Here is a 17,952-nt window from a genome sequence, read left to right on the forward strand (position 1 = left end):
CATGCAAAAGCTGTCCAACCCAAGATGTGGTAAGCTGCTGTACCAAGGTATATGCAAATTGATAGCCATGAGCCTTTGCACAACTCTGCAGTGTCTTTCAATTCCTATGGTAATCATTCACCTAGAAAAACAAGTCTGAAAGCAAATATATCTGGCTTTAACAAACGGTTCTCTTGTCTTTCAGAGAGAGGATACAAGCCATGGAGAAACAGATTGCCAGTTTAACTGGTCTTGTTCAGTCTGCGCTTTTAAAAGGGCCAAATACAAGTAATAGCAAAGATGCTTCTAGGTAAAAAAAGAATTCATTAAATCTGTTTCTCTCTAATGATTTCAGTAATCAATCAACAGAAGTAGTATTTGAATGTAATAGTAAGAAAACGCTGGATCTTTTAAAGTATCTTTGCCATCCCCATGAGAATGCTAGGCAGAGAGGAAGAATATGCCACAGAGTAAATAGAGATTACTGCATTACTCTTTATGTTAAAAAAGAATGAATGTAGGTACATCTCTGTGCTTTCTACTGTTTATATGCCATTCCTTGCTTAACTTGTCTTGAAACTGATTGAAAAGAAAAAAAAAAAAAACAGCAGTTCACGAGCTACTGGTGATTTAGATTAAAAATGTAAATGCAAAACGAGACCATTTGATTTACTGATGAAAAACCTCACCAGTTTTATTATTAGTAAGTGAGATTTATGATTTTTCTTTTTATTGCTCAGTGAGAAGATGTTGAAAATTGTGTCCAACAAAAGCAGCGCTGATGCTACAGGTAAGATAATTCATTTTTAATTTACAAATTATTCCAGTATATGAATAGCCCTAACTTTAATAGCATCCCAGCTTATAGGAATGTCAGCTTTACTTACATTCTGTTAGCTACACTGACAGATGAAAAGTTTAAGTTTAGGATATGGAAGTCAATTGCATTTTTGCTCAGAGATGGATTTCTACAGTTTGAGGTGGAATGAACGTCATAACTTCAGCAAATGGTTTAAAAAAGATACAGTTTCTGCATACGGCGATTTTTATAGTGATTAATCTCACCTATAATATACATTTGTCACTAACCCCAGATGTATCTCTATCAGTGTAGAAGGATAAGCTTTTAATTCCTATTTTTGACACCTGAACTTTTCGCTAAGGTTATCTTACCAGTAGGATTCTATGCGTGTGATGTCACTAAGTATTCAGCAGTGAGCTAGATAGTACTTTCCTTAATGGAGCCATATCGATCTGTTACTAATTATTAGTGTGCTCCTAAATTGTTCTGAGCAAGCGTCGATTATGGTGAAGCCTACAAGATCTGTTCTTAATTTAGCTTCCCACTGGAGAGCTGCTAAATGTTTAAACGGTAGAGTTAATGCTGTTGTGAAAGAAGATTTCCATGTGACTGGAGCTCTTTGTGTTTGGGCTGTTGCTTTAGATGTCTGCAGGGTGGGTGGGTGTGTTTATATGACTCCTCTTCACCCTTTGTCATGCACTGAATGCAAATAAAGGCAGTTCCTTACTTCCTGGTAAGGCTGTTCCCACAGGGTGGTCTGTGCTCCAGCAGGTAGTAAACCACACACATTTATTAGCAAATCTGTTATGCACTTAACTAGCCTTTCTGCTGGAGCTGTTAATTCAAGTTCAGGATTCCTGTTTATCTGGAATTGCAGTATGTCTTCCTAACCAACAGAAGTCAAACCAGACCTGGAAACTATCAAGCAAATGTAAGAGAATGCAAGGTAATGTCATGGTGCTGGAGCTTTGCTCCCAAACCGTTCTCTGGTCTGGTTCCAACTCTTCCCTTCCTGCTGGCCCCTGGCTGGGGAGAGCAATACTTGAGGCTGTGAAGAAATAAGCTGAAATTTATCAGTTTGAAGCAGCTTATTGAAAATTCCTTCATTTTCTAAAACAGCTGCAAAACGCTCTTAGGCTTTTCTCTACATCCTTGTCATTAGTCACTGCAAATTTGTAGTATTTCCAGCTTGCATAGGCCACATATCATGCAAATAACCTACATGATAATTCAGAATATGTAGATCCATTGCACTGGGGTGGATGTCCCAAACTAAGTGAGCACTGCTTTTTTTAGGGGTTTAGACCAGATGGCCTTCAAAGGTTCTCTTTCAACCTTTCTCCTTTTCATGTGTGCATATGCAAATGAATTACACTGAAAGAAATGGGAAATTAAATGTTATTCCTTGGAGAGACTACCCCACAGAAAGTGAGGGTGGAGATTCTTTGGCCTGTAGATCATACCCAGTCCAACAGAGTAGCATGGTACATCTGACCAGCAGCCAGTTTATGCTGTCATTCCCAAAGAGTCGTCACTCTTTTGTTGTGTAACTGGAAGCGTGTGCCTGAAATGACAAAATTACATATAATAAATAGGTGTCCTTGCATGGGAAGCAGGAGTGACCAGTTTAATTTACTGTCAGAACACAAGATCAGCATTTGTCTGGTGCTGACAGAAACACTGACTCTATCATACGGCCATGCCCATACCCATCATCTAAGTAAGGATACTACCATTTCACAACCAGGCGGTTGAATCTAGATGATTATCCAAGACATTATATAATTCTTTTATTTCAGTTGTGCAATAGATACCATTCTGATCACTTGGGAAGATAGAGAAAGGGCAGTGGGTCTAGACACGTAGCTGTACAAGGATCCCTATCAGCACCACAGAGTATCATTGTAACTCCAGCATCTGCATCCTAAATCCTGCCCTTCCATTATGACACAGCCACAGAAAAATCAGAAAATTAAACTGTATCATGTAAGGGGAAACAAAGTGTGTTGCTGACCAAAATGTGCTACTGCTTGAGCATTGTCAGCCCTATCCACTAATACTGAGGGCTGCTATCTTAAATAATAAAATATTCTGCATTTGTACCTGCTTTCAAAATCACTTATAACAAGAGACATTAAGTCAGATACAGGCAACCTGTCAAAATATCCAGAATGCTTCTCCTTCAGGTAAATATGCTTGGGTTTAAAAGGACCTGAAGCATACTTTCACAGGCTCCTTTTTTGTTCTCCAATTCACTCCAATCTTTATTAGCCATTAGACAGTTGACTCTAACAATTCCAGTTGACAGCTGCATACTGAGATACCAGTTTTAGCAATTTCAAAGGCTATTTCCTAGAAAAAGTGGTATAAAATGTTGATTGAGCAGTCCTTTCTAGAACAGTGGTAAGCAGAAATGTGAATTGCTTCCCATCCTGAACAATAAAACATCTGTGCAGGATAAAATTGGTTCATCAATGTTGAACCAATATTGTATTTTATAGTATGTGTTCCAGTGATGGGTGACATGCATGCAAAAATAGAGTACTAGCTCAATTTGGGAAGGGAAAGAAACCAAAATTTCTAAATCTTAGATAATTCCATGTATCTAGCTGTGTCTCTCCTACTCATGCTTGGATAAATCTCATGACTGAATCCTTACAGCCTTCTTCAGTTCTTCAAAAGTGAACAACATCAAGGCATTCTTCGTTTAGGAACAGCTCAATAGCATCTGACTCAAGAAAACAAACCAAACTAGAAAGATCGTAAGATTACTAACAAATATTCTAGGAAATGCTCACCTACGCTCTTTTCTGCCATATTTTGTTCACTAAATAGAAAGCAAGATAGATTAAATGCTGGATTAGCTGTTTAAATTTAGATCAGTTATGACTGCAAAACAAAAATGAACAAAGCCAGTTGTTATCTGCCATTTGCTGCCTTGTTGAAAGAACAGGAAGGAGATTTCAGTATTTCCTTAAAAGGCCTCAGGAGCCTTTCTCTCTCAGCCAGCCCTGCCAGTACAAATCAAGACAAGGAAGTGGAACAGGGAGAAGTACTACCCATGTAGTGCCCATATTTGATTCCTCACTCTCTGTGACCTGTGCTTGCCAGATAATTTCTTCTCTTTTGCGCCTATATATTTGCATTTTTCATATGCACAACCCTTCTTGTAATGATCTATGAATTTAAAGAATTGCCCATATCTGGTTGCTTACCTCACATTTGAAGGTAGATAGAGCCAATTCTTGAATGCAGTCAGCACTCGCGTTCCTGAATTCATTCTGAATCAGCAAGATAAAGTGGTACACAGATATCTGTAGAACATTTTGTTCTTTTGAGGACATTTTGGTGTCTGACCATAACATCTTCTTAATGATGGAGTTGCAACCTTAATATTACATTTGTCTGTTTGTTTAGTGGATTCTAACCAGTTGATAAGGGGACTGAGTAACTGTCACATGTTTCCCTGAACGATGTTCTAACATGTTGTGGCTCTTTAATAACGAGATGAGTAATTTGGGAAGAAACACTTGGTGTCTTCTGACAGCCTTTTTTCTAACCCGCGCTTTGCATTTTCAAAAGAAATTCTGGGAAACAGAAGAGCAGTGCCAGCATGATGGCAAAGGTTGGATGTTGGGGATTGGCAGCTCTGTTCCTTGCCTTCCTTAGCCCCAGCAGGTATCATACCTTTCTCTTTCCTGCGCTGCAGTTCCTTAGTGCTTTCAGAATGAAGATGACTCACAGCTTAGCTCATTAGCCTTTGTAAAAGAAGTTAACATTTATGTTTTGTCCAGAGTATTAGGGAATTTGGGAGGATTTTTTTGCTTTCAGCCTCCCTTACCTAGCTCCAACATGGGTTTATTTAAAGAGCTATCAAGCCAGTGCTGTTTCTTTCCCTTCAGCCCATCTGGCTGTATATCTAATCACAAAGCTACAGACTGGGCCTACTTCCAAAGGAGAACTATGCTCCCTAGACAAAGCAGTCCCTCATTCAGCTGTCCTTTTATTCCTTTTTGATGAAAATATGAATCCCGGATAAAACAACTGCTGATCCTTACTGTGCTCCCGTGCCCTCTGCTTGTATGGATATTTTTGCAGTTCACCTCTTCAGGAGTCCCTTGTCATACTTTGTGGGCTCTGAGCACAGCCTGAAGCAGGGCCCGTGATGGTGGCTGAGGTGCCTCATGGCAAGAAGAGTTGGCTGGGCTGGCGAGGAGGAGGGATGGTTTGTAGGGAGTGAGATACATTTATTGTTTACAGAAGCATATCACAGTCCATCTAGACTAAAAGGAAAGCAGGCACCCCATGCTGTGAAAATATGTGAATTGACTGGGCTCCAACTTGTGGGGAGAGACTGGAGGGGACTGATTCATGCCTTGGCTGCATAACCACAGGGTTGGGGGCTGAGGTTTTGGAGCTTGTTCTTGAGGCAAAGAATAGCAGAAAGGTAGATGTACTTTCAAAAATAGTTCAGATTTGTGGCTAGGGATCAGAAGTCTTGGAGGCTTATCCACGTTTTTCAGACTCTCTGGTGATTTCTGTCTGTAGGGTTTATGAACTAAATAGCCTTTTCTTTAAAAAGTGCAAAAACAGTGCATGTGGGAGGAAGATACATACTTAAGTGTAGGAAAAAATGCAGTGTATGCATGTACAGAGAAGTATTGGCATATATTAGATTGCAGCATTGAGTGGGTAGAGTGGCAGTGCACAAGCGCTGCTTATTTCTTAAGGTTTGCTTCCTGTTAAGCAGCTCTTTAAAAGTCGAGAGTACTGAATCATAAGGGAGTATGGCAAAATGTGGAGCAACTTGCTCAGCGCTGAGATGAAGAGTGCTGTGGTTGAAGCACTGAGCAGGTCTGGCTGGAGCACATTTAGGTAGAGCATAGCATTACAAGGGCCAGCATCACACCGTAACAGCTTTTTGTTTGAGCGCACCTTTGGAAACCTATGGCATGGCACCCCTGTATTCAGTACAGGTGCAGCCAGAAGGGCCTGTCCTTTTTCTGACAGGATTTGCAAATGTAAGTAAAGCAAGAAACACGATTCTTCAGAAACCTTCTAAAATAAAATCAGCCTGGTTTAAATTCCCCCCTTCAAAAATGCCTGCCCTCAGATGTATCCACATGTTGGCAAAGTGATAACAATATGTTGTTATGATAAGTAGTACCCACCCCAGCACAGTGGGAGATTTTGTTTGTTGACTACTTGAGATGAATGGGTGGAGGTGAGTCCTACCACTCTTGTTTACACACTCCTTCCAGACAGAAAAATGTGTCATGCCCATCTGTGCATTGAGAAGTTGACTCTGACAGGCAAAGAAAAGCTCACAACACTACTTTTGGCTCGGTTTCGCTGAACCTGGTAGGATGCGTGTTTGTGGGAATAGATTAGGACCAAAGTCCCTGTGCACACTCATTGATTATTTATTTTCAGTTTTCTCAGATGTTTGATTTTAATCATAGAGAAGGAAGAAGGTGCAAAGGGGATGATGACATGGCTCAGAAGTTTGGGGAGCTGCAGCTATGTCATGAGAGCTTGAGAAACAAGGTGACGCTGATCAGTGGCTGTGCAGTGCTGTGTAGTGTTGGGCATAGAAGAATGGAGTGAGAAAGACAGTTTGAAGAATATGGGGTGTTTAAGTGTGAATTGCTGAAAGACAGTTGTAACGTGACTTCTAGCTGATGAGCTGGGATTTGATTGTAGCCTGTAAATAAAGCTTCTTCCCAGGTATTTGAGACTTAAAAGAACAAGCTGGGTATTGATGCTGTATAGAGGAACAGCATTACTTAATAGGAGAGTCTTGTGATGACTCAGCTTGCTTGTTTTATGCTGTATTCCCTTGTAAACAAAGTACTGAGTAAATGACTGTCTAAAGGGGAGTAGTTGGCTGCAACATGACTGGAGAGCATTTCTCTGCAACACCATTATTTCACTTCTTTTCTCCTGGTTTTACACCTTTGCTGTTGGAGACAGCTGATAGAAATAATGCAGTCATACTTTAAGCAGCAGAGCACAAATCTCTATAGAAACCTTTTCCCCACATTTGGCAGTTTGAATCTCTTTCCAGTGATAATTAATCACAGTCCAGGAGTCCTGTGAATTTGCGTTAACTTGCTGCAAGAAGGCTCTAGAGAAGACAATCCCAAAGCTACTTGCAGCACCAATTGAATCTCCTGCTGTTCAGTATAATCTGCAGATATAGCTAATTATTCTTTCTCAACTATATGTGGCAGGAAGCAGTTTTGTCGTAATGCAGTGCTCTGGTATGGCTGAGGTTCCAGCATGGATACATTCAGATATTACGTAGTCTCTCCTCAGAATTTTACTGAATGGTGAGATGCCAGTCCCCTCATTCACAGCTGTGATTTTTGTCTCTTGTCTCTCTGTGTGAAATGCATGTGGATTCAATGTGGAGAGAAAGAACCATGTTTGCACCTTTTCTGTTAGCTCAACCTGTTGCTGCTGCTTACTTGCAGGTGCTGCTAACTTATCTGGAGGGAAGAACACATTGGCAACAGTGGAGTCAGCTGTCGTTCATCACCCTGCTGGAACCCCATCGATGCAAGTCAGCTTGCATGGTATGAAACGCAATGTGTCAGATCTACGACTGCAGCTACATCATATGAAGCAGCTACAGGTATGATTAGGGAAAGTGGGTACTCAGTACACACCTTTCTTTTTCTTTCTTACTCTCTCTCCTTTAGTACATGTGTGATTTGAAATAGAGGAGCTATATAGAAAAGCAGAGTCCCAAGTAGCACAGACACAAAAACATTGCTGCGCCAGTATGTGCCATTTGAATAGTCCTAGAGGTATGAGAAGTAGCTCAGGGTAACTGCTGCTGCTCAGATACAGTGAAATAACTTGATTTCTAGCTTTGTTGAATGACTCTAGACATTAAGGTGGCAATTATAATAATATCAAGTCTGTGATTACAATTTGGACTCTGCTATGCTACGTGCTGTATAAACATGTTGGAAGAGCCACGTTCCTGATCCATACTGTTTATAGTTAAGACAGCTTTTAAGTTTCTGAATAAACAGCTTTGATGTAAGGAAACATAAATGTAGCTGAGGATCAGTAGGTATGCATTAAGCCAGAGTCTGAGTCCTGTATTTACGGAATGCAGAAGAATAGCCAACTCAAGCAAGTAGGGGAAAGGATGATTTCAAAAGTTACTGCAAAGTTTTGTTGTGCCATACTTGAATTCACATTTTTGCCTGTACCTTCCTGACAAACATCAAGACTTGATAACCTACAAGAAACAATAATAACAATGAAGAGTTAACTAAAACTATCTGTTGACATACACAGTCATGCTACTAACATAAATATGTGCTGCTCATCGTAGACACTGTGAAAACAATTATATGCAGCTGTACCTTCACTTAATTAGAAACTGAAAAGCACCGTGTATTGTCTCAGAAGATGTAAGAGGAGCTAAAGCAATTTCTTGTGAGACAAAGTATATAGTGGGGAAAACTGCAGTACTCTGCCAGTCCTCCTTGTCTGGAAAATGACATCACATGTTTGGTATTGTAGGGCTGCAGCTACTGCAATTAGTACTAAGGAGGTTTTGAATATAGGAGCAGTGCCGTGTCCATCTCATTTGATTTGCTAATGAATTTTAGAGCAGAATAATAATGATAGGATTCAGAATTCAGGGCACATTTTGCTTCCAATTTTTTAACTAAAAGAAATTGAATTATGAACCAGCCATGGGGCAAGGGAGCAAAAAGCTGAAGCAAACAACAGTGTAAAGAAAATGTAACTGAGATGGAAGGTCCTGTAGCAAGTTCCTATGTTCAGTTTGCTGGTCATGAAGAGATGTGGGGAGGTGTTTGGAGCAAGCAGTTGATTCACGTGGGTGACCTCTGCCTGTCATACAGCTCCCATGATTTTACTTGTTCAGTTAGCTGACTTCAGACTTGCAACTCCTCTGTCTTTCCGTAACTCAGCATGCCAAATGACCACCGGCTGCACTTGCTATGTAGCCTTGCAAAATAGACAGCAAGTGCTGCACTGGTTGCAATGAAAGTACTATTCTCATAGGGCCGACCTGCCAAGGAGGTGACATTTCCCCAGCTGTAGCTTGTCTCTATGGCTCTGCCCAGGGCAGTAGCCTTGCTTATGTATCTTGCTTTTGTTAGGGTATATTGGAGTAAAGAAACTTGTACCGTCTGAGCAAATGATCACTGCCAATGAATTCTGAAGAAGGGAGAGAAAGGACATACCCAAAGTGGGCTCCTTAAATCTGTCTGTCTGCCCTTATTTCAAAAATGATGGCAAATAAGGGTGCCTTATGCCAAAAGTATGCGGACAAATGTGTAGCTTAAGGGAAGCTTGCACATCTTACATAGAAATAACATCCGTGAGAGTGAGATTGTTTTCATGATGTTCCTGAAAGGGTGGAAGCATTACGTAGAAGAGTTCACAGCTTGTGGAGCAGTTACCTTTGAACTAAAGAGTACTGAAATATCACACACTGTGATGGAAAGAAAATTGTGCTCCTTTCTGTGTGTGTGAATTGTGCTCCTTTTTCTTTGTGTGTGTGTGTGTGTGTAAAATCTGTATAAAAGAGAAGAAGTATTTTTTTTTGTTTTTCCAAGTTATGTGCGTACTGTCCTTGGCAGTACTTCATATTTGTTTGGTTTGACTGTCTCTTCTGGGCTGTCAGTCAGTTTGTTCCTGTTTGTGTGAAATTTTCATCCAGTGACAATCTAAAAGAAACACTTCCAAAGAACTGGAAAAGATGATTGCACAGGCACAAGAGTTGGCAGGATAGCTAAGAAGCAAGAATGGGACATAAAACCATACTTAATACTGTCTCTGGTTCAGTTTTGAATTGATGATATCATTGTAAATTTTTATTCATGTTCTTTATATAGAATCAGAGGAACACATGGTGGAAAGGACCCATTCATTCACGTAGGCTTTGTCTGTTATGGCTAAATCCTCTTTTTAAAACATTTTCATCAGGAATTGATGCAGTTGAATGGATTCACACAGCAGTTCAGTGTTGATGTTAGCATATACAACCAAAAATCTTGACTGTTTCATCCAATGGTTGGGTTTTAAACAGAGATTCTTGAAACAGTGAAATCTGCATACAGCAGTTGTAAGACATTAGATACCTTCTTGCTAGTCCACTAGTATCTTAAGCACTCTGATTTTCAAGCACTCTGATACTCAAGGAAGCCTAGTTTCATGATGATGTGGTGTTTTCCTCATTGCCTGTGTTCTGTATGTATTTGTTGTTGGAAAGCCTGTAGCATGTGATGAGTACAATAGGGCAGCTCATTCTGCACTCCTAGGTGATGACAGCCTTTGGTGGCAGGTTTGAAGCAAGCCTTTGGAGTACGTGTTCATGGTATATTATCATTAGCTTGTCTGTACTTCAAAATTTATGTCTGTTCCTACCTTTCTTTAATTGAAGATATTTTAAGGGGAAGCAGTTAGATCTGATTAAGGTTCAGCATTAGAAATGTGCATGCGTGCTTGCTTTTCCCTTAGTAAATGTATCACTTGCAGGGAAATGAGTGCTGCCAAAAGGATAGAAAATGTAATAATAATGCTGTCATAAATGGTACATGATACTCAAATAGTCTCACAAGTGTAATTTTAAATTAGAAATTCAATTATGTTTTGAACTGCATTATAAAATTGGTGAGACTAGATTTAATCTATGCATGGTAAAAAACTTTAGGAATTAAATAATAAGATCCTGCAGAGATCCTGAGCTGCAGGAAGTCAGTCCCTGTTTGTGGATGTGCACTGTGTGTCTGGGAGGTGGGTGGCCTGGAAGCCTCTCCCATCAGGGCCTCACATGCTCCTACTGGAAAGGGCATGCCTGTCGTGTAATGAGAAGCAGGGCTATGAATTGATAGCTTGTTTTTCCGTTGCCTGTCTCATGAATAATAATTGGTTTAAAGTGAACTGGGCTGGTTATCAGGTTATTTTCAATCCTGGGGTACTTGTGAGGAAAATGGGAGTCGAGCTCAGTTCCAAACTGTGCAGGGAAATACGCTATATAGACCAGAGACTGCCTCCTCTTCCTCACTGTCAGCTCTTTACTCCTGCTCCCTCTGCATTACATCATCCTTTGGCTGGTCACTCTACCCTGCTTAAACCCCTGGTTACTGGTTTCCATTGATTCTTAATTTTCTCTACCTGCACCCATCTGTACCTCCTTCTTCTCATCTTCTGTCCCTGTTCTCCAACCATAAATAAACCTGTGTTTGTCAGAAGTAGGTAGGTGTTGGATGAATTTTCATAGGAATAGCTGAAATATCTCTTTGAGATGAAGGTGAGTCATTTCCCAAACTTCAAGAACCCCCTCTGAACACTGAGGCTAAGGAGTCCTGCTTTGTGAAGTATTGATCAGTTATATTTTTATTCCTGAATCTTGTTACCAGAAATGGATGAACTTTTTATAAAATGAATGAAACTTTCTAATGCTACTCAAGAACTACGTAAATTGAAGCGACAAATGCCTTAGCTGTAGATGTCACTGTAATAAATATGCAACCTTGTGGTGAAAGTATTAAATAAGCTTGTTTACTACTGCATACATGCCCATACAAGCACAGAAACCCCATTTTGGTTTCTGGAAGTCACACAGCTGAGCAATATAGAGGTCGGAAATTCTGGACACCTGAGGCTCAAGTTTGACTCTGGGCCTTCTCCTTGACCTCAGATAAGTTATTTCACATTTCCATGTCAGATTTCCCCACTTTTTAATGATCTGTGAATAAACAGTATGGATGAAGTGTTACGTGCCCATTCCCTCATTTATTAATTTATTTGTGTTTTGTTCTTACAAATATGACACAGTGAAAGCAATGTTTGTCTCAGATAGCTGTCCTGATCTCACTGTAAGAGATTTTAATGTATCAAATCCAAACACTAATCCTGAGGTAGGGAAAAATGTACATGGGCTGTTCTTGCAAAGAATGCTGTCTAGTACAAAGCAGCTGACAATGTTTATAAATCCATGCTGTTTCAAACGTTTTCCAGCCTCATTTTTTCCCCTTACTGCTTACACTTATCTTAGGCTGTGTTTTGAGCTGACACCTCCTGCTTGTCACAGCCCAGTCTCCTCTGAACACTCTCAGTGAAGTGTTACCGTCCATCTCATCATAGTTGTGTCATTGGAGAAGGCAGTCAGGCACAAGGACTGAAAAGCTTGGAGAACTGAGTTTGCTCCTCTAATTCACGAACTGATTGGAAAGAACAATCTGACAGAGGCTCTTGTTCCTCTGTTTCCCAGGAATTCTCTTAACTACAAGAGAAGTTTTGCTGCCTTGTATGTAACCCATTTTTATGATTCTTCCCATTAAGCAGTATTTTTTCTTTTTATGTTTGCCTGTTAAGCTGGAACATCTAGAAGGCAGTTGAAGGATTGATTGCTAGTTGTAAAAATGGAATTTGGTATCCCAAGATGTTTTTGAAAATCCTACAGTATGAGATTGTTGCTAGGCTGACAGAGTTGTTTTCTGTTTGCCCGTATCCTGAAGTTGTGACTGGATGGAACCCTGCTTACTGCTTCGTGCAAACTGGTGATTTATGTAAAAGACTTAAGCAGGTTTTATTTGTGTGAGTGTTGAGTGTAGCTGCACTAGGGCTGTCCACACACTACAGTCTAGTTTACTTTCTTACTTATGTTTTGTTCTACAAACTTAATATCAGTTACAAACAAAAACACTTTAGTTACATGAGGCTAAGAATGTACAAATAGATCTCATGAGAAAGAAGTGTGAATGGGCAGCTTTCAGAAAATTGATGTATTTTAAAGGATTATTTTGGTGGCTGAGGGAGGTTTTTTATTTCACAGATGAGTTTGTCTGTCACCAAATTACACTGGATGACACAATCCTTTCTCTGCCACTTGAGAGAGTGAAATGTTCCATTCTGAGAATGACAGTGCCTTGCAGCTCTGACATTGATGTGTGTCACTATCCAGTAGGCATGCATATGCAATGCAGTGCATAGAAATAAGAGAGATGCACAAAGTAGAAGTCAGGCTTCTGGCATTCTGGTGAGGAATGATTAATACTTGGTTCATGCTGGACTAAACATTATAAAGGGGTCAAAATCCCGACAGAAGTTACACACTGAAGGCAATGTATTGAACCCAACATCTTTTGTTCACAACTGAAAGTTAGATAAACACTTCAGAAGCTTAGTGAATGTGGGCTTTTCTCACCTCTAAGATTTCCTCATGAAATAATGTCTATAGGTAAAGTTAAAGGAGGAAAGAAGAAGGTAAAAAGTCACTCTAGCTGTAACCTATTTCTGAGTTCTGCAATGTATTCTGTTGCCAGGGATGTCAGTCAAGCAGGAGAAATTGAAGTTGATTTCTTTTGTGCAACAGCTGCAGAACCAGGAGATGCTGAGGGCAATGGTGAAGAAAGCAGAGCTGGAAATCAATGGCAAAATGTTTGAAACAGTGAAGAGGCTTGAAGATCCTGTGCAGCGACAGCGCAACCTGGTGGAACAAGAAAGGCAGAAATACCTCAGCGAGGAAGAAAAGATTGTGAAGAAATTATGGTGGGTAGAGAAAACTCTTAGAATTTGTTGCATTTGACTGGCTTTTTTTTCTTTTGGGTCCATAAATACTATCTTTCACCACTGTCCTCAGTGAAACTGGTTCTGTGCATGCTCTTTTATTTATGTTTCCTAGTACTCATATTGTCTGTAGAGCTAGGTCTGTGTTGTACAAATCCTTGGTCCCTGACTAGGAGGCCTGCTTAGCACAGCTCACTGGGCAGTTCCTACCAGTATGAAGATTTCAGCCGCTTCAAAAGTCCTTTGTAAGGAAACAGATGTCTGCAAGGAACAAGATCACCTCCATCTTCAGAAAGACTCCCCTTACCCTAGCTTTCCTCTTCAGCTTTGCATATGGCATTTTAGGGAAGCAGAGAAGAATTTTGTTAAGAACAAATGGATGCAAAAGAAGGTAATGAGATTAGCTTTTATAGCATGGCTGATGCAGGAAAGAACCACCTGGTCTAACCCTTGTTCGAGCAGTGCCACTCAGAGCAAGGTGCCTAGGGCCACATCCAGGCAGCTTTGGAAACCCCCTAAGGAGGAAGCTCCACCACTTCTCTGGTAAACCTGTGCCAATGTTCAGTAACCCACACAATAGAGAAGGGCTTCATTTTGTGCCTATCACCTCTTGTACTGGTACTAGCACCTTAGAAAGGAACTTGGCTACTCATGTAGTTCAGCAGTCAAACCATTGCTACCACGCTTGCTTGACCACATCACTCAGTGTGACATCCACCCTTTCTTTGAACACCTCCAGAGAACTTTTTCTGCCAGGCTACTACAGCTGGCTGACCCCAGGCGCAATTCCTCTTGTTGAATTTCTTGAGGATTCTGTCCATCCAGGTCCTTCAGCCTATCCAGGTTCCTCTGGATAGCAGCATGACCCTCTGGCTTACCAGACACTCTTCACAGCTTTGTGTCATCTGCAGACTTTCTGAGGGTGCATTCAGCCCCGTCATCCACATCATAAACAAACTAAATAGGATTGGGTGCCAACTTGACCTCTAGGGTATATTGCTAGTTACTAGCATCCAACTAGACAATGCACCACTGATAACCACCCTCTTTCCAAGTATGAACGTCAGATTTCAATAGTAAATACTTCAGTTATTGCATGGGGAGGTGGGGGAAGCTCCTAAATAGGGTACGCAAGTTGAATTGCAATGAGCAGTGCCATTGTACCTCTGAGGCTCACTCTTAGTGTAAGACTTACTCATTGGGATTTCTGTACAGTGAACTGCAGTTAAAAAATGTTGTTGTTTTGTTTGTTTTCCATGTAAAGATTTTTTTGTTAGACTCTTTTCCCAAAAACTTTGGCCTATCAAGACTGGTGGGATCCAGTTGCTTGTTTCAGCGTGTTCAGAGTCAGGAGGCAAGATGAGGCTAAAATCAATAAACAGTTTAACTATTTCTAACACTCGCATTTGTAGAATACTGTTTAAACAATTATTTCTCATACTACATGTAGTTCACACCAGATGAATGGCTCCGTAATGCCGAGAAGCTTTATAGTCCACTTTCATTGGAATTGATAACTGAAGTAGTTATCACAGTTCTTGACACAGGAGTACAGTTCTTGACAGCTGAAGAAAGTAAATCTTCCCTTTTGATGAGTGCTTTGTCAGTTGAGTATGATCTGTAACAAAAATTGTGCATCTGCAAAGACAAAGTGCAGTGTTTCCGAGGGAGTATGTGTTTTCTGTGAAGGAAACTTGTGTGTGGCAGTAGTCCATGTTGGTATATATAAGCTGCCCAGCAGGTTTGTAGTCTTAACATAGTGTTTCAGCCCCAAGTAATTCACCTGCTGTTCATCACTTTGTTCATATGTCTCTCATTGCTTAATTTCTGGATTGTTTGCTGTCTGTGGAAAAAAACCACAAACATTTGTGTGATAGTTGTTTATAGCATTGCCTCATAAAATGGATTCTTCGTGAGGTCAAGTGCAATGTCTTTAGTTACAGCTGCTCATTTAGATACCGCTTTGATTGCAGTATGGTTGTGTTTTATCAGTGCTTACAAAGTCTCCACTGCTGCTGTGCTACTTCAGCTCAGTTATCTAAGGGCAGCATCTTTGTGAAGCAAGTGCATTTTGTGCTATGCCTGTTTACTTTGCAGCTAACATTGAATAGGAAAGTATTGTTCATTTGCTAATGTTACAGGAAGATTTCTTAAATCATTCATAAGATTTAAATGGTAACTTAATCTTTTTGGAGATATGTTGGAAACAAATATTAAATCATACATATTTGTTTTTCTTTATGCCCAGTGGAATTTCTTCATCATGTATTTGCATGCTTGCAGGATCGGTGCTCAGAAGGAAAAGCACATCTGATAACAATACTTGAAGTTCAACAGTTGTTGCCCTCTTCACCTTTTCTGCATCATAGATCTAAGTCAGTAGACTGAGTTCATGCAAGACAGAACTTAAGGACTTAGGCAATACTTGCAAAAGTGTATTTGGTGTTCTGTAGCATGAGCGTTAGCTCTGTCTAAAGAAATAAAATGAATGTTCGTTTTGTCTCTTAAATCTCAGCTTAAAACACTTTTTTTTCTGCAAGCCTGAAGATTACCACTGGAAAATTAAAATTTAAAAATATTGGTAGTTTCATGTTGTAAAGAGCAGAGATGTCAGCGGACACCTCAGTACAAGTTTTCTGTTAATCAGCTTTACATGAAACCTACAGAATTGTGTCCATGTGTGTCAGCTGCAGCAGGATTAAAGTTCAGAGATATATAATGAAAACCAGGGAGACCAAGGAACACTGATGAACATAGAGTTTGTACTCACTTGTAACAGGGAAACATATACTCAGAATTAACTGAAGAAGTTTTTTACTGTCCAGCCTTTTCTGCCAACATTAAAGATGTTATATATTATTCTGTCTGGGTTGCAGATGCTAGCCTTAAAATTGACCAGACCAAGGGCAAATTGTGACAGTGTGACATATTGCCTTACAGAGTATTTCTTTGGTAAGGAACACGTTACAGTTATTAGTGGTTTATTATGTTGTAGGTTATTATAAGCACTTTAATGGACAGGTTTTTATAAGCAGAGTATTTAAATCATATCCATCTCTGATCTATCTGATAGATTCTGTATCAGCTCATAATTCATATTATTTTTAAGAAGACTTCCTTGTAAGAATAGCCATGCTCAGATGGCCAGTAGTAGCAAATGCTTAAGAGGTAATATAAGAACAACACTGAGCGACATGCTCAGAGTGTATCTCCTTCATTTCAGTGACTTTGTAGCTCAGAGATTTTTCAAATGAGAGATGTCACCTTCATATCCAAAACTCTGCGGGCATCATTTACCTTTCATGAAAGTATGCATTTTTATAAATGTATGTGCATTTTGTTGGGTATAGTTTTCAAGTTGAAGGAATTCTGTAATGAACCTCCTCCTAATTGTAAAATCTCTTATCTGTCAATCAATCCTCAAACTCTTAAATTATGCAGGGCAGAATATTCACTAATTCTAATCTAGTCATAATGTTAGAGATTCCCCACACACTGATGATGTCTTTTCCAGCCTAAAAAGTCCCAGTCTGGTTAGTTACTCCTTATGTAGAAGCTATTCTGTACATTTCATCATTCTCTTTTCTGTAGCCTTCCTAACTCTACATTTATGAGATGGGGTTGGGGAAATAGGAGAGCCCTGCAGAAGTTGTACGAACGTGGCTGCACAAGGACTTCATGCGGTGACATGGGGATTGTCTCCCTGTTCTGGTGGTCCATTACAAACCCAGTGTTGCACTTACGAGGGCTGATTATCAGTTCAGTATATTCATAATTGTGCATAAAAATTTACGTTTTGGGAGGTTGTTGGGGTTTCTGCCTTTTTTTTTTTTTTTTTCTGTGGTTGGTTGGTTGGTTTTGTTTCTTTTTCTTCTTCATGTGAGCATTACCTTACATTTATTAGGTGTAAACTGAGTGTTTGGATTTTTTTTTTCCTGGTCAGTTAAATTCAGATGATCCATCTGCAGCACTTTGCAGTCAGCTTTCATTTTCATTCCTCTGCATAATTTAATATCTGTTGGAGGTTTCTTGACGATACTATTCATCCTCTTTTCTAAATCATCTATAATATGTTGAAAAGCACCAGCCCTAGCACAGATCCCTGCGGAACCCACCAGCGAGCTCCATTCATTCAGTAAGCTGTTCATTGATCCCTTTATTTGCAGTACTATATCCATGAGAGAATTTCCCTTCTTGTCCTACAGCAACTTTTCTTTCTTAGAAGCTTTTACTTAGGTACCTTGCTGAAAGTCATTCAGACTGTAGCCTGTCCCCATGCTTTTGCTGTTTTCTTCAAATGACCATCTGGATTTGTGAAAGCTCTTTATGTAAGTCACATTAACACAATATGTTAATCCATGGGTCCACTAATTCTTTATTGTTCATTCCTTTTTATGGCATCTATCAATTACAGTAGCCTGAAGATGTCAGTCTCACCAGAGATTACCCCACTTGCTTTTTAAATTGTTGTTTTTATCATCTATGGCCCTTTCCACTACTGTAGCGCCAAAGAAACTCTAATCAAGAAGTAAGATGCTTAGCATTAATAGTTCAACTGTTTCATCCTTGAGTTGCTTTTGAACTCCGGGGCAAATACCATCTGG

The 17,952-nt window shown here is 39.9% G+C and overlaps 1 protein-coding gene across 43 annotated transcripts in view; it reads left to right on the plus strand.

Annotated features, from left to right (window-relative positions):
• KIAA1217 (KIAA1217 ortholog) overlaps window positions 1-17,952 on the plus strand; it is a 325,153-nt gene that overhangs the window by 287,671 nt on the left and 19,530 nt on the right. For 26 of the 43 annotated variants that reach the window (XM_015853276.3, XM_085538721.1, XM_085538724.1 and 23 more), the window contains 4 exons: window positions 185-289; window positions 720-769; window positions 7,258-7,418; window positions 13,155-13,330. In XM_015853276.3, coding sequence (XP_015708762.2) covers window positions 185-289; window positions 720-769; window positions 7,258-7,418; window positions 13,155-13,330 — 492 coding nt within the window. The remainder of the gene's footprint in view (window positions 1-184; window positions 290-719; window positions 770-7,257; window positions 7,419-13,154; window positions 13,331-17,952) is intronic. The other 17 variants (XM_085538733.1, XM_085538718.1, XM_015853287.3 and 14 more) reach the window with 1 other exon arrangement.

Source organism: Coturnix japonica, chromosome 2 (assembly GCF_054131305.1).
Source record: "Coturnix japonica strain WE chromosome 2, WE-NBRP24, whole genome shotgun sequence".
NCBI lineage: Eukaryota > Metazoa > Chordata > Aves > Galliformes > Phasianidae > Coturnix > Coturnix japonica.